The sequence below is a fragment of the Scleropages formosus genome, chromosome 7, assembly GCF_900964775.1.
Source record: "Scleropages formosus chromosome 7, fSclFor1.1, whole genome shotgun sequence".
In the NCBI taxonomy this organism is placed as follows: domain Eukaryota; kingdom Metazoa; phylum Chordata; class Actinopteri; order Osteoglossiformes; family Osteoglossidae; genus Scleropages; species Scleropages formosus.
In genome coordinates, this window is record NC_041812.1 from 12735007 (window position 1) to 12757876 (window position 22870).

The 22870-nt window shown below is 48.8% G+C and overlaps 1 protein-coding gene across 2 annotated transcripts in view; it reads left to right on the top strand.

The window, feature by feature from the left end:
- agap3 (ArfGAP with GTPase domain, ankyrin repeat and PH domain 3) overlaps positions 1-22870 on the top strand; it is a 139814-nt gene that overhangs the window by 83304 nt on the left and 33640 nt on the right. For both annotated transcript variants that reach the window (XM_029253789.1, XM_029253788.1), the window contains exons 8-12: positions 259-414; positions 5734-5817; positions 11612-11716; positions 14584-14755; positions 22690-22854. In XM_029253789.1, the coding sequence (XP_029109622.1) occupies positions 259-414; positions 5734-5817; positions 11612-11716; positions 14584-14755; positions 22690-22854 (682 nt within the window). The remainder of the gene's footprint in view (positions 1-258; positions 415-5733; positions 5818-11611; positions 11717-14583; positions 14756-22689; positions 22855-22870) is intronic.

Consider the following 22870-nt stretch of genomic DNA (forward strand, 5'->3'; position numbering starts at 1 on the left):
TGAGGACAGATCGAAGCTCGTACCGTAAACCTCGGAAATCGCTGCGCGTGTTACAAGTGTTACCACTAGAGGTCGCTGCTGGCTACGGAATCAAAAAGCCACTTCTAATGTGCAGTATGTTGCCGGTCTCTCCAAGCTACTACTGCTCACTAGTAAGGAAGGTGTGGGCTCAGGCTATGTCCCGTCTTCCCCCTCTTTATGCTGACCCCCAAATTTTGTGTTTTCCCCCATCCCCTTTTCTGTACTCTTTGTCTGCAGGCGGCCAATGGCGGGGGCGCGTTTAGTGACTACTCCTCCTCCGTCCCCTCCACGCCCAGCATCAGTCAGCGGGACATGCGCATCGAGACGGTGGCGGCCTCCAACACCCCCACGCCCATCCGCAAACAGTCCAAGCGCCGCTCCAACATCTTCACAGTAAGTATGCGCCAGCTGATGCAGGGTGGCACCCACTCACAATATTAGATCCTCCAAGTGTCCCCCCCCCCGGAGTGCGGGGGCGCTCCACGCTCCCGCTCAGACATGCAGTCTTCTCCACCAGAGGGAGCCAGAGAGCTCCGCCCAGCAGAGGCCTTCCTCTCCCGCTTTGCCAAGTGAAAAGAGATAAAACCAAGAGAACGGGCTCTGACAGCATACAGTTGTGAGGGCCTAGCTTACACTGAAACACGTAATGAGTGCTTCTTTTTTCTCTACTTTTTTCTTAATAAGAACCAAAACAAACCGCAATGGAGAAAAAAAAAAGAAAAGTGAAAATCTTGCATCTCTTGTATTCTCGTCCGCTGCTGCGACGTGCCGTAGCGGATGCATGTGACGTGTTCAACTCTCATTGGCCCTTCCCCCTTTTCCCAGTGTCTCTATCCTGGCCTCCTTCCCTTCTGTTTTTGGCGGATTTGTAATTTGCTTCACAGAGGCTCCCCGTTGTGCAAGGGGAAGGGGTTCGAGTATCCTGCAGGAATGTGCTCGCCACAAGTCCCGCCCATCACTGGGTACCGTCCAATCAGAACCCGGAAGTGGTTCTCACCTGGGCGGCAGCAGCTAACAATGCATGCACCTCCTTCCCCACTCCTCAACCCCACCCCCAGCTAAAAAAAAAAAAAAAAACCCCACCTCCTCAGCTGCTCCCAGATCTGCCCCCTCTCAACCCCCCTACCCCACCCTTCTCCCCCCGCCGTAAAGGCGATTTCCTAGTGTCCCCTGTTTTTCCCTCCCCCTGCTAGGTAGTGACTAACCCTGTCCACCAGAGCCACGAATCACCGCGGCCCCTTCGCGTGATGGAGGCGCCGAAGCACGCCACGTACCCCGTGTGGCTGCCCGAGTGGCAGGCGGAGCGGGAGTTCCAACTCATGACCTTCTGAGGAGCGCCGGGACGGGGAGGTGGGGGGGCCACAGGGATCTCATTAGACCACGAGATAAGGAACAGGATGTGCCAGTCTGAAGAGACTAAAGACAAAAAAAAAAAAAAAATCAAAAACTAGCTGTTTTCCAAGCACACATCGTAGGACTTCTCCCTACTTGCTTTTATGAAGGACAAAGTGATTTTTGCTCCTTGGGATTGAACGCGTTCCCCTTTGGAGGACTGCTGGAGCAGGGCTCGCTGACATGTACATACTGTTGTCAGAAGACAGTGAAGCTAAAACACAGATGTTGGCTGTCAAAATGTGTTGCCGGCCCCCGGGCCGATCCCATTCGTTCTGTCTGTGAGACGTCCTATCCAGCCGGTCGCATTCTCCAGGTCCGCCCCTTCCCCCTCTGTTTCCTCGTCTTATCGATATCCAGTCACAGGGCTGTCTGGTTCTCCAGTTAGGTATTGTACTTCTTTTTGTTGTGTTTCATCTCGGGGAACAATGCTCCTATGAAACGCTTTGTCCTTTGTGTTTCTTTCAGTTTATGCATAGGTGTTACCTAATATTCATAAATATGGAGTAAATTCTAATTAAGTTTAAAAAAAAAAAAGAAAAAAAAAATACATATGTATGGCCACCCATGCTTGGCCACGTTCTGTTTTCCTGTATGTCTTACCTTGAGTGGAGCTTCTTCCTGCAGTTACCCTTGGGTGGTTGGAGGTGAAAGCTGCAGATCCAAATGGCGGAAAATGGGTTTTCGACTCTTGAGAGGACAGCAGTAGGAATATCTCCACCTAGTGGCAGTCCGCCACCCATGTGAAAAGTGTAGGTGATTTGTTAGTTCATACTCAAACGCTTTCGCGCCAGATGCTCTCTCAGTTGCAGAAATGGTTCTTATTAACCGTATGTCTTCGTGTTCGAGAAGCACATGGAGCCAAAAAATATCGCAAGCTTCTTAAAAGTGTTTAAAAGACTTCTGGTTCCGGTTCCGTGCGGGCGGAAAGGCTAACGGGACATCTCGACCCTGGTGCACGGAGACTAGAGTACCAGACGTCAGAATCGGGAGCAATCCACCGCCGAATCCTAAGTTAGACTGGAAGCGCAGCGTGTGGTCTTACCGGGCCACCAGATGTGTCCCCCAGCAGTGAAAGGTACCAACCGCTTACTGTCTTCAGATCCACCTGCTCCTCCACATTTACAGCTGCATGTGTCTAGCAACTGCAAATTCACACCGAAGCTTTATTTGCGCAGAGAAGCTGCTGCTAGAGTATTTACCTTGTGCAATAAATTTGGTCTGGATAGAAATACTTCATATTGGTGACAGTTACAAAACACAACTTGATAGGGTGTTGCTTTTAAAAAAAAAAACAGAAAAAAAAAAAGCCATATGTGGACACCATTAAAGTTCTTCCATTCCCTGGAATTGAGATGTTCATAAATGAGTCTATATGGCCTTATTGGTTCCAAGAAATTACCTGTGAGCCAGTCGTCTCTTCTCTCTGAAGTACTTCAGTCCTTAAGCGTGCCAGCGTCTTAATGAAACACAGAAATTTGTGGATGTGAACATTTTTATTCGAGATGGTGGATGCTGCATCCGCAGGAGTTAAGCAGTCATGTTGTCTTTGTCACTTATTTTCGTCATTTGCCATAGACATTGAACTTTCGTCTCTGCCGGTATGGCTGTCGTTACATAGAAGTGTCACTAGATGTCAGAAAAGTGTACAAAAAGATACTGATTCTTCCTAGCGCTTCCATGGTAACTTTTTTTACCACCTTAAGGGGTGAGCTGTTTTAATATTCTGTGAGGGTGATGACCATAGGGGATTTTTTTATTTTATGTCTCCGAACTATACTTATCGTACGTACAAAAGCACAGCTTAGGGGGAGGTAGGCGATATGTGTTGTGGCCCATTCTATTTCCTCTGCCTTACCATCGGCATTGCAGCACCATTCATCGTCTCTCTGTGTAACCGTCTGCCGCGCCGTCTCCATCTTCAGATCCGCCTATCTTTATTTCCATCCTTTTTCAATTCCATGTCCTCTGAGGAAGTGCAAAGTATACTGGTTTAACGTTTGCCAAATGTTTTTCAATATTTGCAGATTTGCGCTACTGTTTCCAACCTTTCTTCAACAAAAAGGGCTTTCCAACTCCTTCCGAATTAGAAGAGCATGGGGGTAAAAAAAAAAAAAATAAATAAAAAAATAAATAAATAAATAAATAAATAAAGGCACTTTGCACTGCAAAATGCCCCATGCTCCCACCCCCCATCTGGGCTGCCCTGGATCGGGGGGTCTGGGCAGTATGACGGGGCTGAAGAAGCGTGCCGTTTCCGCGGGGCCTGCCGGGGAGGCCGGGGAGGCCGGGGAGCGTAGGGAGACCTTAACAGGAACTGCAGTCACACTCCGCCGGCGTCACTCTTTCATAGGGAGCCGAGTCGGGGAGGCGGCCCCTGCTGGCCCAGTCCTTAAAGTGAGCGCCGGAGGCCGGGCAGCTCGTGCGATCCTGGGGCTGCTGGAGACGTTACTGTACTACCAACCCGCCCCCTTCTCCCCACCCTCCCCCGGTCTGTTTCCAAACCCCCCCCCACCCTTCCACCACCACCACCCCACCCCACCCCGCCCCACCACCCTTGGACGTCGCCACCCCCTAAACGGACAGTCGCTCACACATCACACTGCCTTTCGCCATAATCAAGGACTCATGGACTGACCGTTGCTATCAGTTCATCAGATTTATTCCGTTCTTTCCTTTTGGGTATTTTTTATTCTCTATTTATTTATCTTATTTATTTAACTTATTTATTTACTTGTTTTCTGTTTGAAATTCAGGTTTTCAAATGAGTTTGAGTCTGAATCAAAGTGAAAGGGTTATATGAAGTACCAGCCGTAATGGTGGGTTATGAAGGCCTTCATAACTAATAGGTAGGCACCAACAATTATGGGGTAGTCTTGTACGTGCAGAACGGAGTGTTTCCAATTGTTATTGATTGCACTGACTTGTATGAATGTAGTTTCTATATTTTCTGTTTTTTATATCATTTTTAAGTTTTTTTTTTTTTTTTTTTTTTTTTCTCTTCCTCTTTTTTTTTGGGTTTCATTTAAAGATTATAAACTGTTACAAAAGCACTTTTACTGATTGCCAATTCATAGACTGCTGTACATCTTGTATTGTATTTTATTTACAATGGTATTCTATAGAAAATATATTATATACAGTAAATATATGAAAATATATAAATATAAAGCCTTTATTGTCCATCCTATATTTTGTGGGGAACTGCAATGTTTGACTAAACTTGTTGAATATTTGGAAGTGAACCTGTGACTTGATTTGTATGGTGTCTGTATAAAAAAAAAAATGAAAAATTAAATAAACTGTTGAAAATAAGATACTGAGTGGGCTTGCTTTGACTTGCCTCTACCTCTGCCATTGGCGAGTGAGCATCACCCTCCATGTTACGAGTGAGACCATCCTCGTCCGTTGCGCTGTATGAGTGTGGCGTCCGCCGGCCGTGACCGAAGACGGTCGCCCATGCGGCGGCTGCTCCGTTGTCCACCTTGTCTCTATTATTATTATTATTGATGGCATTTCTGTGTGCGCGTGGTGAAGCCTTGTCTCTCTTTGAGGGCTGCATGTTGGGGTTGGGGTGTCCTTTTGTCGCTCTCACCCTCCGTTTTCCTCCGCAGCTGGAATCCGACCCGGCTCGTTTCAGGTTCTCTCCTCCGTTCATGCGTCGGTGCTGCCGTCTCACTAACCGTGTTTCAGCGTGGTTTGCTCTGCTTTCCTTGGACTGTTCGGATTATCCAGCGGCGCAGTATCGAGGAGGACCTGCCTGTCACCATGTGAACTAACGTGCTCTTGCCCCCCCACTAACCGCTGCCTCTCTTACTCCCTCTGCGCTGTAGAACGGACTTGTCAGTGTATCTATGCAAAAGGGTGTGATGAGTAAAGTTGGGCCTCTGAGGTGTGCCACCCCGCTCTTGGGAGGGGGCCAAGGCCACAGGGGTATCAGACCTGAGTCATGACTCTGCGGGGTAGTTCCGTGACTTTACGTGTTGCGTGTTTGTTCCTTGTAACTTTTTTGTTTTTTTTTTTTGTTTGTTTTTTACTGCACGTCAGTGTAATGTCATTTTGCTGTTCTGCTTGTTTTTTTTTTTTTTTTATGCTTTTTTGAGTTTTGCTTTTGCAAAGTGTGCCCGACCCCCCCACCACCCACCTTCACGACAAACACCTGACATCGGCCCCCTCACAGCAATGCAGCGCACAGATACATACGCGCACAGACACACACACCCGCACACGTTGCCCCCAGCCCCCCCCCCCCCCCCCCCCCCCGTGAGTGCCTACAGTGGTTTGCACTGGTGACCGACTGGCTCTCTTGTTTCCTTACAGTCTCGGAAAGCCAGTGAGCAGGCAAAGAGCATTGACTGTAAAACTGACAGCATAGGCAGTGGGAGAGCAATACCCATCAAACAGGTGAGCCATTTTACCTCAACACACCTTGAACCTTTTTAATTTCACTCTTGGCATTTAATTTTGCAGAGGTAAGTACTTCCATCATTACTGTTGGTTGTTTGTATTTATCATCTCTTTTTTTTTTTTTTTTTTTCTGGTAGTTGTTGCTTGTCTTTATTTTTATCCATAGTTGAATTTCTTTCATCTGTAACACTACATTTCTTACAAGTGTATATTAATCATTTTGATAAATGGTAGATTATTTCTTTATTTTTTCCATTCATTTTGATAGCAAATTTTTTTCAATTAATTTATGTGTGCTTGTTAATGTGTAAGCGTTAAATGTTGAAAAATACATGAAATGTCGACTAAATATTTACACCTATATTACAGTTCTGTGTTTTTATTTAAAAAAAATCTTCTTTTCATATTTCCTTTAACTCTGGCAGTGGATTATTATTATTATTATTATTATTATTATTATTATTATTATACGTTTCCTCCTCTTCCTATTCCCTACTGGTGAGACTGAGTATGACGGACGCCAGGTGGCGCTAAAACACAACAAAACCGATTGGTAGCGCACGCGTGCGCACATACACATAGTATGCGTATCTATTCATCCATCCATTGTCAGCAACCCATCTGTGGTTAATATTTTTAAAGGTTGGCTGACACTGCACTGTAAACACAGGAAGGCCACATTAGTGTCAAATGGTTGTGTAAATACCCTGTGAGCACTCTGACAGTATAGTAACAGTAAAGTGCAAAGTATCTGCACCGTCCAGACCACCTGTGGATTTTGGGTCATAACTGATTCATTTATTGGTGTAAATGATGACGTACGTACCTTTTTTATAGACATGGGCTATAGGGTATTGGGTTAAAGTACAGGGTGTCGGGCTGTGAACCCATCTTCGATTTGTCAAATTTTGCCCTCTTTCTTATACGTAGGATGGACTTGCTCTCTGTCTTTGTCCCAGTGAGTAGTAGTAATAATAATTGTTATGTTTCTTTGTGGTTACTAGCATTATGCATGTATGTATGTTTGTGAAAGCACAGCAGTGTCAGCCAAGGCTATATGTTTACTACTTTGGGTTAGATAAATTAAATATTGTATTTAGTAGTGTCTGTCAAAAATATTTTGGACTCCGAGAACTTTGATTCAGCGATTAAGATAAATCGGTTTAATTCCGGTGGAGTTGCTGCACTTCAATGAACTGCATGGAAATGGATGTGAGGCAACCAGGGCAGCACTGAAAATATCAATAGGACAAGTTCCGTGTGTGTGTGTGTGTGTGTGTGTGTGTGTGTGTGTGTTCGCGCTCCAGATCCTACACACTACCTCAGTAGTGTGGCCCTCAAGGCACCGGGATACTGTCACCTCAAGTTCCTCGAAGTGTCACTGCTATTGTGCTCCTAAGTAAGACGAATTCATTGTGTTCCTTTTTATTTATTAGCGCTAACCTCTGTGACTTGTAAGCAATAAATCAATAATAATATAATAAGGTAGGAACAGATATGAATGACATCTTCTCCATTCTGCCTTGAACATTTGCAGGCACTGGCACTCAGGCGCCCGTCTTTCCTGGGTCCCTTCGATGGGCTCCGCTCCCATCTTGGATTAAAAGGTCGCCGCTGGTGCAATGCGAAAGTGCCCCCGCCCCCACCCATCCCTCTCCACCCTCATGTTTGAATGCAAAGTCCTGCTCTATTCAGCTCCAGTTTACCCGGCGGATTAAATGTGCATCAGACCTGCTGATTGCCCACCCCACGCGGGCGAAAAGTGCCCCATTAGCGGCGGGGTTAAAAACCAACGGCCGCAGCAGGAGAGGTGACGCCGGGGTCGAGCCCCGCAAAGCTCATTAATTGAAATCCACACCTTTTAATCTGCTTTCGCCAGCTTTAATTAGGCCCGGCAGTTCAAAGGCCACTGCCCCCAGTATCCGTCGAACTGTTGGCTCGTCTGGGGGGGTGAGGAAGTCGGATCCGAGCCAGGGGGGGAGGGTGGGGAGCCACTTGGCGGTGGCGACGGCGGGGGGTGGTTGTTAAATGAGTCTGATAGCTCCCAACCTGCCCAGTCAAATGCAGAAGTCCTCAGGATCAAAGGAGGGCAGTGTGAGCATAATTACCCCCAACCGGGCAAATTACACCCCTTCTCTCATGCACGCAGCCATACAAGCACATATACCTTCTGTAGAAATGGGACGCGAGACAATAGTCCCGAGTCCTCTACAGCCTTTGTGCTGTTCCGTGACCCTCCCCCCACAGCCAGTTGTCCCCTGGGAGTCACGGAGGGGCGGCCCATCACTCAGGCCGTGTGGCAGGATGCAGCTTCCCTGCCCCGGCACCTCAATGAGCGGAAGGCGCCTGCCAACCTGAAGCGATACGGTGCCGCTGGTGTTCCGGAAGCCCGTGGCCACGTCTTCTCCATCGAGGGCGCGCGGGACCCCAGCCGCTCCCGTTTGCCAAGGAGCCGATGACGTGCCGCAGCTCAAGGCCCGGTGCTGGTCGTGGTGGTACTTGCGGTGATGCTGGCGGTGCAGGGTCCGCTCGTAGAACGAACCGCGTTGATGCGGAACTTGTCCGAGCGTTTTGCTCTGCTTGAAATATTGAGGATTTGGAGAAGTCGCTAAGAAAAGTACAAACAGAAGTTATGCGCGAGATGCAGACATTAATAACGCGGTATCGATAATCAGGTCCGGTAATGGGCTCGTCGTTTAACTGATGTTCCTCGCATTGGTCTGTTTGCGTATCGACTCGTGCGTTTATGGAACGCCGATGAGGAGGGACGCCTCTTGTCTGATGGCAAATATGTTTTATGGATCTGTTTGTCAGTCAATAGAGGTACGGGACATGCAAACGTGGCAATTGTAGAACAAGCGCGAGACAATGGCCGAGGGACAGTCGCTCGCCGCCTGCGCCAATTAATCCTCCCCGTATGGCGGTAAAACCGACGCTCGCGTGAGTGCCGGTCTCGGTCCGAGTCAGAGAGCGCGGATGGAGCACGTCTCTCGTTGTGGTTCCAGATCGCCCTGGAAACTAGCGGACGCTTTGTCTCTCTGTGCGTCCCCGTCGTGGGAAACGCGGTTCGGCCGTTATCGATGTGACGGACCTTCAGGACATGGCTGATGACCTGGAGACCGTGGAGTCGACAGCGATTACTGTTGGCGTAATTGTGGTTCGGAGAAAGCCCGGAATTGAGTGTCTTACTCTTTTTTTGGCACTGAGGCATATCTCCTGCTTGAAGTTCACACACAGCTCTGCTGAACCTAGATCCTGGTGTTTTTATACTTGCATCGATTCATTAATTTGACACTTTTCTTCACAACAACTTAGCGTGAGGTTTGTACGCTGAGTTACTTAGTTACCTATTTATACAGCAGGGCAGTTTTTACTGTATCGGTTCAGTTTTTCGGTCAAGGGTACGAGACCCAGTCCAGTATAAGGAGGATTAGGCAACCACAGAAATTTTGTTGCTGTTTTGTAAAAACTCAACTCTTGTCTGTCCTGTGAACCTTTCTTAGTCTGTTGTGGGGGAGTTGCTGCAGCTCAGGGGGGTCAGAGGGTCTTATAGCCAAAAACTGGCCATTAAGAAAACGGCTTCGATGCTTTGACGGAAAATTTGACGTCTCAAAATTCAGTCGTTTCCGAAGAATCCGGGAGAGATTTCAGATTGAGGATCCCAGGGTGTCCGGGCGAGGTGATCCATCAGCCCCGCTGAGCGCTTCTTTTCCTGCGGTCATCGCTCTCTCTCCTCAAGCTGGCATTGTCCCCTTCAATTTAGCATGTTTTCCTATTTTCTTGCTTTGAATCTGAAGTTTTTTGGGGACAGCAGGTGGTATACAGGTTACAGAGTCTACACCTTCCTCTGTTTTCCAGAAGCAGGATTAAAGGATATTCGCAGATTATTTCTTCATAACGCTGAGTTTCACACGTTATTAGTTTTTCATACCGCTCCATTTCCTCCGTGGTCTCAGCTGCGTGGAGAAGCAACGGGCGCTGTGGAGATCAGTGGATCTTGGACCCCCTCGACACAGAGAGGTCCTACCTGAGATCAAGCGGCGCCAGATTAAGATGATTGTCGGGACACAGCCGGAGAAGCAGGTCACCGGGGGTCATCCCCTCATGTGTTAATAAGGATTAAAGCCCTCCAGGATGCCCCCCCCCACACACACACACACACACACACCCAGCCACCCAGCAAGGCTGCGAAAGCACAAGAAATCCCCCTAATCTGCTAATGAAGGAGCTCACGGTCGCGGCCCCGTTTGTCCTCCTCCAGGGGAGAGACCCCATTGTGTCCCGGGATTTGTTCAGCAGATGAGAGAGATAAGGAGCCGATGGCTGTCGGACGGGCCGGCAGAGGGGAGTGGTGGCAGCGCCGCCTACGTGGACAGCACACCCTGGGGCTCTTGTCAGGGTTCAGGAAATAGGGGGTTCGCTGTGATTGGGGCTGGACCCCCTCCACCTGCCCACCATCCCATCCCCACATCCTGTTGGCTTTCTCACAACCGTCTTTGTGGAGGACTGAGACCCCACCGCTGTTTGTCTCACAGTCTCCAGGGGCGTCTTGGGTTTTCACCTGTGAAGGAAAACAGTTGATGCCCAAGGGGTTTTTTTTTTTTAAGAGCAACTTGGTGTAGAGCATCAAATGGGCACTTTCCTCACAGTGTCATGCAGGTCGCGCCGTTTCCAATCGCTATTCCCGTTGGATTCGGGTATTTTGTCTTTCAGCTTTTATTAGGAAAATTCTGGAAAAATCTTTTTACGCGATGAAAAGGAAAAAATACACTCTGTAGAAATATTTTTAGAAGTCCGTTCAGTGTTTGTATCTGCAATGTAGTCGATGCTTCAGTGCCTTAGCGTTTTTAAGGTTTTAGTTTCATTAACCTTCCACTAACCTTTAACTTTCATTAAAGGAGATCTTTCTCCAAAGCGCCTTACAGTGCGAGAGTTCTATAATAAGCCACTTGGAGTGATTAACCCATTTATACACCCGAGTACATTTTACTGTATCAGCTCAGGGTAAGTACCTTGATCAGGTAAGAGGTGGGATTCAAGCCCAGGTGCTTGGATTGTGAGACGACAGCTCAAACACTGCTTTACCTGATGGCCTCATCCAAACCAACTTGGAACTGTACTCATTTATACTGCTGAGAATTTCACAGGAGCTCTTAGTGGATTTTCTTCTATTTTTCTTCTGTTGGTCCTGTTTTAAGTGTAGGATTTTATGGCTTGGGATGAGGATAGCGATAGGGGTTAGGGTTGGCGGATTTGGTGCTTACTGCTGCGGACATTGACATAACTGTTAGCGAGTTGTTTTTCAAAGTCGTGTTTTTAGGGTTAGGGGTTAGTGGCCAGCAGGGGGCGCGGTGGGTTGGACGGGGTTCGAGTCCCGCTTGGGGTGCCTTGCGACGGACTGGCGTCCCGTCCTGGGTGTGTCCCCTCCCCCTCCGGCCTTACGCCCTGTGTTGCCAGGTTAGGCTCCGGTTCCCTGTGACCCCATATGGGACAAGCGGTTCTGAAAATGTGTGTGTGTGTGTGGGTTAGTGGCCAGGGACAGGGGTAGAAGATTTTGGTGATGGCTGCTGTAACCATAGATATAACTGTTAGTTTTTCAAAGTTTTTTTTTTTTTGGTAAACCCTACCAGTTGCCTACTCCATAGTCCAGGTACCCATTTACCATGGGTTTCTTTTCACCGCATTGTGGGAGCCCTTTCCCACAGCTTTTCTCCAACACTGAATTGTTTACACTCTTTTCTGAGTGTAACGGCAGCGGTCGGGTGTTTTAAACCCACGTCTCTCTCTACAGGGAATCCTGCATAAAAGGAGCGGCAAGTCGCTCAACAAGGAGTGGAAGAAGAAGTACGTGACACTGTGTGACAACGGTGTGCTGACGTACCACCCCAGCCTCCATGTGAGTGTTTGACTCTTTCTCACACACACACACACACACAATAGTGCAATGCTGTCACTATTAATGCTTTAAATATTAGCTGTGCGTCCGTTATTACGCTTATAGAATGTCTCGTGCTGATGTTTAATGCAATGAACACAACCAGAACTTAATCAGTAAAGCGTCTCACACACTTTCATTCATTTAGCTGATGCTTTTTCCAGAGCGACTTACAATGTTAGTCTACCTGCAATTATTTACCCATTTGTACAGCTGGGTTATTTCACTGCAGCAATTTTAGGGTTAGTACCTTGCTTAAGGGTACTACAGCGAGAGGTGGGGTTGAACCTGCAATCTTTGGGTCCAAAGGCAGTACCTCTAACCACTACGTTACCGACCGTCCCCATTAAAACATATGCATGTCTCAGTTTATCCTCTAGTTGTGTAAAAAAAAAAAAAAGACACAGCTATAATAAACATAGTAGTAAATAAAAAATATTTTATTTACCAATTAATTTCATAAACATTCACAACGTTCCTCACCTGACTGATCTCCAACACTCGGGAACATCGGAAATGAGCTGTAATCACTGTGGAAATGAGTTGAATTAAGGTGGTCCTACGCTCGTACTTGGTTCAGATGCTCTTTGCTTCCATCTATCAGCTCACTGAGTAGAAACGGGTCAAATTGGCTCCTCAATGAACAGAAATCTTGGAAAACAGCTAAGCGAAGAAAATGGTAAGATTTTGTACGTTCGATAACATTGCGCTTTGCGCATCATACAGCGTCCTGTTAAGCGTCCCGCGGTGGACGTTTTGTGTTCTGCGAGCATGACGTCGCAGTTCGAAGCACACGCTCGCGTGCGGTCTCGCTGGTTTAGAAGTATGTGGCCTTGGAAAATTTGCGCTGGTAGCCGCGGGGTAAGGCGTGCCGCTTGCCACGGCGCCCCGCCCCCAGCGCACGCTGACGGAGCCGTAGCGAGGAGCTCCGCCCACACGCAGGCTCATGTTGGCTACGGCGCTCGCTGTTGGACGTCGGCCTCCGTCACCACCACCACGGTGGTGCGAACGCTCCCAAACGGTGCGTTGAACACCGTGCCCCCCCCCCCAACGTTCCCCTATCCTTCCCTTCCGTGCTCGTCTTCCTCCTCACCCTTTCCCGCTTCCTGTCCCTGCTGCCTTCCGTCTTCAGCACAGTGCCATCCAGAGGGTGCGGAGGGAACCGCGCTCTTGCCCTTTCCAGTCATTTGTCACGACTCCTTAACGCCAAGCGGGCAAACAGCTTTGCGACTCGCCACGTTATGTTAAGGGTGGACTTTCTTCGTTGCTCTAGATTTGCCTGTCCGGCGTGAGAGGGGGAAAGGACCCCTGGCCGATGTCACGAACAACATTGCTAATGGGCATTTTGCAGCCGGTAGGGTCCGCCGCGGTCTGCCGCGGTCCGCGTGACGCCCCGGGCCTTCGGGCTCTCGCCCGTCCCCGCAGCCACCGTGCGAGCTCCACGCGGGAGAGCGAGCCGCGAGAAGGGGGGAGCGAGGGGTTCCCTTTCATTTCGTAGTCAGCCGTGCCATCCACACAATCACCTTCTGTTAATTCTATCTGCTACATCAATTAAATTGTTTGTGGAAACTAATTGAATGTGGCTTAATCACACATCTTAATAGCTTTCCACGCTCCGAACTGGCTGTTAATTCCAGTAATAAAACGAAATGAGAGCGCTCACTGGGTAATTAGCGAGGAGGCTTGCGAAGAAATTAGTGCTTTATGGCGTGTAATAAAAGGAGAGGAGTTGGCGGGGGATTCGATGGACGAGATCTCCCGCTTTTTCTGCTGATCACAGTCGTTTCCCCCGCTCATTTATTTACTCGTTGCGAGCAGCGAAATTCATTTGTTTTTTGCCACTTTAGCCCCAATCGCACAGCCAGGTTCGGAGCAGAGGAGGCCACTCGGAGCCATTAAGCTACATCTCTCCCCCCTGGCTCTCGGGGTGCAGGTGAGGTCAAATGATGGCCCCTCCGCCTTTGCTTGCTCTGGGCTCCTTTTTCCAGTTGTTTATTTAATTTTTTCCCCAATTGCGCGCAGACACGTGGAATTGCACTCTCGGTGTTAACGGCGTCCCCCCCAACTTTGCACATTATTGTTATCATTTGATGATTTGATTACCGTTGCGTGTGTGCCACATGGCTCCGTGCACGTAGCCCTTCTCTGTAGCGCCACTGCGGCTAACCCGAATCGGCTCAGCAAGTCCAGCCGGCAAGTTTTCGGGCCCCGATACTAAAGGACCAAAAAAGATTCCGTACATAATAATCATTTAAAGATGTTTTATTTTTTTTTAACCTCTTGATTGAGGTCAAAGTGAAAAGCTTTTGTCCAAAGTGACTTACTCAGATAAAACTTTAGACACAGGATTATAGACACACAGCTTGTCTGTCTGATACCAACATATTATTGGTTATCATCCCTCAAGTAGCTACCTATAGCAGTGACATTCAAATAGCAAATATATAGATGCTAAATACATAGCAGATGGTGTTGGACTCGTTTACATAGCTGTTAGGCGATCAGGAGAGAGAGTCCCCTGGCAGAGAGGACCCTTCTTTATTGCTGGAAGGGATTCAGCAGCTCTGAGGGACACTGGGAGTTTGTTCCGCCACATTTTGACCAAAACTGCATATGGATGAGATTTGCTTTTGGACCTCTTGGGAGTGGAAGCACTAAACAGCCAAAGGTGGAGGAGCACAGCTGGGTTGTACAGGGCGATCAGGTCTTCACTCTCCAGGTGTTTACTGAGGGAAGGAGGGGTATAAATGAATAAGTTCAATCTTTGGGTTCGTAGAAAAACTTGTTGATTTGAAATGGGTGTGCGTACGCACATGTTTTTGTTGCAGGATTACATGCAGAACGTTCACGGCAAGGAGATTGACCTGCTGAGAACAACAGTCAAAGTTCCCGGAAAGAGGCCCCCACGGGCGGTTGCCACAGTAGCCCCCACAGCCAGTCCCAAAACCAATGGTTTGACCAAGGACCGCAGCACTCTGCAGCTGGGCACAGGGACTGCAGGTAAGAGGACACGAACACATGGACAGTGACACTCAGATCACCCTCAGATTGTCCATGGTGCATTGAGGACATTCAGAGGGGCTTTTGGGCACGGAAGTACAAGAATGGAAAACCTGAGGGAGATCTTAAGAAACCCTGTCTAGTGTTACTGTAGGTACATGTTACCATCAGCTCAGAAACTCCAATAGTAAAACTACGTGACTGTTTACATAAATAAGGAAGGAATATTGGAATATTATTATGACTTTAGGAATGTTGTTGTGCGGTTCATTTGACCTCAACCTTTGTTGACCACACAGTCCTAGAAAGTTCTGGCCCCCCACACATCTCCTCATAATGTTCGAAGGGGGGTGTCCACTGTCACACCTCTGAGTCCTTCCGTCTGGTTCCTTCTTGTCGTCTTCGTCTTTTCCCTGCAACTTTTCCTATCGTCTCCATCTTTTCAAGAGAATCCAATCTTCTCATGAAGTGTCCAGAGTGCAATAACCTCAGTCTCGCCATCTGAGCTTCTAGTGAGAGTTCTGGACTATTAATATGACAGAAATATGCAGTTCATAATCACTGTAGTGAATATTCAGTGTAGCATGCAACTCAGTTGAACTAATTTTTGTATCATAACCTTCCCAACAAGTTGCTTCAGGGTGCTTAACAGAGAATAACACAAAGTACGGAGGCGCAGAACAATTAGCATGAGCCATAGCAGCCCAGATGTTCGTTTAAAGGGTAGCTTGGGAGCAGGAAGGTGACAGAGGCAGTTAGTGAAGCCCGTGCGTGGCTGTGCACATGACTGGGCATGAGGTATGATTTCACATGTTGTAATGTTACTTGGAGGACTAACCTGTCACAGTCTGCTGACTGGGACATCAGGACCAGTACAATCATTACCTAGAAGTCGCCCCATCATCATGCACTTCTTCACATGTGATCTGACTGGAGCGTGAAGTTGATTGAAGTTTTACGAAACGTCAGTGAACAGGGCCCAGGGGATATGGAGATGAGTGCAGCGCACTGCATCCTTGACAGGGATGTGATACGTAGATGGCTGAGGGGCGGCTTCCAGACAGGGGCCAGATTGCTGTAGACCAACGGAGGCTTTGACATCCTCTGACTTCTCTAAGCTAAGGTAACCTCAAGGGCGTGTTCTTAGCAGGGCATTGGTGACTCCAACCAAATCTACATTTCATTCAGGAGGCACCTGCGTGTTGATCGTACGCCACAGGAAAAATCTGGTTTGTTTTCTGAGATGTACGTTGTTCCAGAGAAAAGCGTCTGCTACACGAATAAATGTAGATGTAGGGCAACTGGACTGTATATTGGATTACAGATACTGAGATTCCTGCTTCTGCCGTGTTCCACTGTCCAGATTGTGCTGTCAGAGACAGTAGGACCAGGTGGAGAATCAGAGTCCAGCTATAAAAATAGAAAGTGTTTTCCCAGCTTTGCCACTAGGGGCAGTGCAGAGCAATACTTGTAGAATGGAGCTGTTGCCAAAAGTTGCAGTGGGATGTAGGTGCTGCAATTAGGGGTAATTAATACAAATTAGGGAGAGGGTCCCTCAGGATGCGACACCTCACTAGCACCGCTGGAAATGAGTTCGCGCTCCGACGAGGTGACAACAGCTGACGCTAACGCATTATGGCAGGAGGACGGCTCGGTTCTGATAGGGCAGACGAGTGCTGGAGGAGAGCTGGTGAGCATGGGTAATCTGTGCCAGGTCGCCAGAGAGCGCTTATGGTCAAACCTTGGTGCCCACCCACCCAGCTCCTCATGTAAGGCGTGAACAGTCTGGCCCACTTCCAGCTCCAGCAACCCAGTTAAAGAGGTTAATTATTCCAGCAGAACAGCAAAGCCCGAGTGGGGTCTCATCAGGCCCAGGTTTTTTGGCTTGTCGGGGGGGGTCCGTGCTCCAACCTATAAGTGATTAACCTTCATGAGTTGCTGGAGGAGAGGAGAAGGATCTTGGGGGCACAGAGTGGTCTGCCATTAGCCTTAACCGCATTTTTTTTAATTTTTTATTTTTAAAACTTTGAACACTGGAGTAGGAGCACAGTGAGGGGGGTCCTCCTCCCTGCAAAGCCAAAATTAAACCATTACCTGGACCTTCTTATTCCTGCCTTTTCTCTCCAAGCTTCTGCCCTCGGCACAAACTTCTTCAGGCTGGCTTGTTTCAGTGTTTTGTGGACGGCTGCGCACACTACCAAGCGTCACACCGGGACGTCCAGCGGGACATTGAATTGGAACCTATATTGACACCCAGGCGAGCATCATGGGTGCAGATTTTCTCCCAGCATGGGTGCTAGGCGCCCCGTTCGCCAGTCTGCCAGGAAAAGCGGTGTTAATCTCGGCGCAGGAGAAAAGGTTACAAATCACAGCGTGCTCCGGCAAGCTGAGGGCCCGCACTTGATTATGCGATCTGATTTTGATTTCATTAGGCATGCAATTGATGAAAGGAACAAAGAGGTAATTTTTCATTCACGGAAGGTGAAGCGAGGCCCTGTCTTTTTCTTTGGTAATTCATTCAATGCCTGGATCTAAAGACCCTTTATGAACTGGGGGGGGTGCTGGCAGGGGTCTTGCAGAGCACTATGTCTAAGTGTGTGTGTGTGTGTGTGTGTTCAGAGGGAACTGACTCTGAATGCCTCTGCTTTCTGCCTTGTAGTCTCTGGCAGATCTTAAATATTATTATCCTGTTAACAGGCAGTCGGTTGTGTCACTGGTGACAGATACATTATACTGCGGTATTAATGACTCCCCTCCATCAGTTGTGATGAGAGGCTCCTACTGTAGCTGGGAGTGGGGAGGTGGGGGAGCTGTTCTGCCATGTGAGTTGACTGACCAGAATCTTGTCTGCTTCCATGGAATCGTGTGTGTGTGTGTGTGTGTGTGTGTGTGTGTGTGTGTGTGTGTGAGAGAGAGAGAAAGACAACGAGAAACAGGGGTGGTCCAGGAGGCACGGTGTGTCTGTGTTATGTTTTTGTGCATTTGATTGTGTATTTCAGTGAAATAAACACGCCCCCACCAGTGTGTGTGTGTGTGTTTGGGAGCGTGCGCCGGGGGGAGGGGGGGTGCGGATTACATGGCCTCAGCCGTGGATGATATGCTCCTGCATTAGCATTAATGCTTCATTATCCCCCTTCTTGTACATAATGGCAACAGCTCCACAAAGGGGTCACACCGCGGCGCGGCTCATCAACCTCTGACGGGGGCCGAGAGAGGGGGCGGGCTGCGGGTGCGCGCGCCTGTGTGTGTGTGTGCGCGCGCGCGCGCGTGTGTACGGGGGGGCAACTGGGCTCCCCGCTAATCTGCCGCCGTGCCTCCCAGCCCAGGTGATGCGCGCGCGCGCCGCTTCTTCCCTACACAAACACTCCACCGGGGGTGCGCGCGCCTAACGCTCGCGCTGAGCCTCCACGCGGCCGCGCTCCTTTTGTTTTGCTCGTTGTTGTTGTGTTTTTTTTTTTTTTTTTTTTTTTTTTTTTTTTTTTTGGCTCCCCGTTCCATCGCCATGAGCGGATCCTTCCTCGCTCGTTGGCCGATATAATAATACCCGCCATGCGCGAGAAGCAGGATAAGGCAAATTATTCATAGACTAAATCAGAGCGCGTCTGTTTAATGAGACACAGAGGCGGGATCCCGTACCAGGTGTTCACCGTGGTAAAGGTGCCGCTGACACCGCTTGTGCGCCTGTGCTCCAGGTGTTTCTCCTCTGGGTTGTTGATCTACTTCCCGCCTCTAGCATTGCCGGGGCTGCGGGAGGGCTCTGGAGACGGCGCCCGATCGGCTTCTTCCGGAAGGTTCTGCTCTGACAGCGTGCGTGTGATCGGATCCGTCCCTGTCGCGGTCCGCGTGTCGAAGATCGCGCTCCGACCCAACGGCAGGGACACCTTGCTAATTTAACCTGATACTTAGTGAGACGTCGTGCGGCGGCGAGTGGGCGTGTCCGTGCCCGCGCCTGTGCCCGCCGTGCCCGCGCCCGTGCCCGGCCTCTCAACCGGCTGCCGTTCCGGTTCTCTCCGCTCACCGGCGGCCGTGACACGCAAAATCACGGAGTCAAACAACAGGCCATTGACACCAACAGCTGATTATTTTGCCCGCTGTAATTACATTATCGACACTTTTATGCGGAATTGTTCTCCGGGGACTAATTGATGGATCCATGTTTAATTCATTAATCATTAGCATCAAATCTGACAATTATGATCGGTGATGATTATGGAATTTCAAAATGTTTGTCAAGTGTTTTTTTTTTTTTTTTCCCCCCCCTCCCTCATTCTTACCTTTTTTTAACCATTTGTTTTTTCATGTAATTGAAAAATAGCCAGTGGTTGAAGATGGCAAAAAAAAGAAATCCCGTTCCTGGAAATCTGTAGCACAACTCAAATTGCTGTCTTTTTTATGTTGCTTGGTGTTTGGTCACAAATAATAAATCCTCGAAACTGAGATGATTCCGCTTATGAGTGAAAGTCATTAGTTTTACTTGCAAATCCCTGTTATCGAGGATGAAAAGTAGTATTTTAGCGAAACTGGGCTCTGTATACAGTGCTGCCTGTTTGTAAACCCTGATCAATTTTTTTTTTTTTTTTTACTTTTTCGTTTTTTACATTTGAATAAAAATGAATTGCATTATTTTCCTGCCAGCACATCACGCGCTGCGGCGATTCGCAAACGGGGAAAAATTGCCGTGATTGCTGTATTTTGAACCCCTTCACAGTTGCACGGCTCTGTGAAATAGCTTTCAGAAATGTCACTTTGGTAATATAAAAATTGGTTCTATTGCCTTTTAATTTATTTTCCCCGTTGAAGGTGTATTACGAATGATTCCTGCGTGGCATTGCGGCGGCGCCGTGTGACGCGCGCTCGGTTCCCCGCAACGCGCATAGCCGCGGCGCGCTCACGTGTTCCCCTTAATTGAGTGCATTTTCCAGCAGGTGGAATTAATGCATTTCACTGTTTATGTTTAAGAGCTTAAATGGAACAAAGGCGTGCGCTATTAATTATCTTTTCTGTGTTACTTTTACAAAATGGTTATAACACGAACGAAGCTGGCCATCGCGAGATTTATTTATGGGGTTCATTATCTGAAGTTCTCTAGTCCGTGTTTTGCTCCATTTAGCTCTAAGTAGCAGGGTAAATATCATCAGATGATAAAATCGATTTATTATGTTAATTCTAGGTTGGGAGTAATATTTTTGCTTTGAGTTTATCCAAGCAAGACGAATTCACTAGTTGTACTTGTAAATATTTTTTTACCGATGCATTGCGAGTAAACGGTGGTGATTTCTTCTCTGAGGTTAAGTCTACATGCAAACTGTAACCAGATTTTTCACCCCCCCTGGCATTTCAGACCTCTGAATTTTATTTTTTAAATGTCATTCATTCACTTATCCAATACTTTTCTGCAAAGCAGCATACAATGTTACTCTCCTTACTGTGATTTACTCATTTCTACAGAGCAGGGTAATCTTACAGTGCCGGTTTAGGGTAAGTACCTTAATCGGGTACAATGGCAAGAGACGGATTCCAGCTCTGGTGTTTTGAGTGCAAGACAGCAACTCTTAACAATTACGCCACCTGCTGTCAGATATTGACATTAGCAAGATCCCTCTGCCCTCCAGAAGACTATTTTGTACAGCTGCACGTTCAGAACACATTTTATAGATTCTTGCTTTTCGCTCCCGTTTTTCCTACACTCCTCCGTTTTGTACAGAACATGGAGCACATTGTAGTAAAAACCCGTGAGGTGGTTTGTGGAGGCACGGGCCCCCCCCTTTTTGGCAGAGCGCCGGCTCTGATTTAGCATGCGTTCCCCCCAGCATGCCTCGCCAGCCCCACCCCCCCTCACGGCGGTGGAGCGCACCCCCCTCCCCCCCATTGGGAGTGAAAGATTAATTTTCCCGCACCCAACAGGATAATTACCGACACTAATTAGACATAATTATGTGAATTTGATACACTTATTACTCCCGGTAATGGGAAAGACGCATTATGTTAACAAGGGCTTGGTTGTCCTTACATGTGACACGCCACAGACTGCAGAGTTGCGGGCACTCATGTTTACCGCGGTGAACAGGCCTTGCCTGCGCAAAGTGCTCCAAAGGTCACGGAGAAGAGTAGCGCCACTCCTAACCATATGCCTTTCTTTTTTCCTTTGTATTTACTGTGACCCCTAACCTTGCAACACCTTTCCTCATTTGTTAATGGCGTAAATAAAATTAAATGAAATGAAGCTGCCGCACAATTAATACCTAAATAAATACAATTAAGTCTTGGCGGGACTCCAGTGGGAATCTCCGCTAATTGCTCTCCTTTGCTTCGGGACAGGCTGCGGTGCTACGGCTCTGGGCCGTATGGGCTCTTGCGCAAGCGAACCTTCTTCTAGGCAGCCTGCTTGCCGGAGCTCCCGCTGTCCTGCACACCTCGCAGGTCTTCTCAGTGGTGCAACGCAGTCTGTCTAAAACGCGCAGTCATTTGCATTCATTTAGCACAGTAATTGATCCAATTAAGTAATTAAGAGTTTGAGCGAAAGCAGATGCCTATGGCGCATGATGGATGGTGGGACCGTGCGCTCGGGGCCCGTTGGCGGGACGCTGCTTATCTCCCATGCTTCTGCTTGTCAAATGGTGGTACTCTGTGCTCTTAGTGGGGTACGGCGTTAAATGTGGCTGCGCAGCTCCTGCAAGAGAGTGTGCAATATTTTCCACTGCAACGTGTGAATACGTTACGGTGATATTCTGAGTCCAAGAAGCCTTCTGACTTACTGCTGTAACTCATGCCTATGCGGACCCTCACCTGCGACATGTTCTCCGGCCCACGCGGTACGAGCAAAGCCGTGCGATGATGGGCCCGGTGGGGGGTGGCGGAGCGCGGGGCGGGGGCGTGCCGCAGAGCGCCTGATTGGGAAGTGGAGGGAAAGCGACAGCCAACGCCGCGAGAGATGGATGTGGCAGTCAGAGAGCTGAGGAGAGATAATTACCGTTCGGAGTGTATCTTGTTAATTAAGGGCTAATTAGAGGCACGGGCTGGGGGGGGTTTACACATGTAGTGTGGGGGAGACGAACACGAAAGAGGCGGAGATGGCGCGGCACTGCACACGCAGACAGACAGAGAGAGGGAGAGAGAGAGAGCCTGCAGGAACGGCACAAAGTGCCCCGACGGCCGTTCCGCCGAGATGGCAAACTTTATCCGCCGGGCTGGACGTGCCCGTGCTACGTGGTGGTGTGGGCAGGTCCAAAGAGGCCGCTCGGAGCCTCGCCGACCGGGCCTGTTTTTAATTAATCCTCCACCCTAACAGCCACGTGTAACACGGGAGCGCAGACATTGGTGTTCGTGGAGAGCGGTTAGTGATTCGAAACCAGTCGTGGGGCCATGAGCGAATCAGATTGTTCAGCGCTGCATTAGGCTCCTCGCTTCACAACCGCTAATCAGCACCTAATCAGTTTGTACCGTTAACCTTTCTATAGCTGATGCTCCAAGGTGACTTACACTGCGATGTTTCTACTATAAGGCTCTTATGCTGATACCCTTCGGTATCAATTGGCAAGTGTAATTTTTACTCTACCAAGTCAGGGTAAGAACTTTGATCGAGGGCACTCCAGCACAAGGTGGGATTCAGTGCCAGGATGTTTGCTTGCAAGGTGACGGCTGTAACCGCTACGCCACCCGCTGCGTCTGTCCGTGCCCATGTGAACCCGCATACCCGCTGCGTGAGCGAACGCTTTCCTTCTCGCAACTCGTCAAACGTTGAGTGACGTTTAATATCAGGAGGAGCACTTTCTAAGAGAAGGAGAAGAGACAGTGGCTTCGTTCCGATGCGCTGAAGGAGAGCAGAAGCCGCAGGTACACGGAGCGCTGCTCGTGGTGCTCGGCGCAAGGTCTTCCATCAGCTCCTTCTTCTGCGTGAGGCTTTTTGCTCTGACAGCTGCCTCCTTTCCCCCCAGGTGCTCCTCACTCCACCAGCAGCACCTCCCTGCAATCGGAGCGCTCTGTCAGCGGTCTCAACCTGGGAGCCTTCGGCGGGAAGCCGGACGGCCTGCACCAGCGCTCCTTCTCTGTGTCCAGCGCCGACCAATGGAGCGAGGCGACCGCAGCAGGAGCAGCAGCAGGTGAGAGACGCAAACC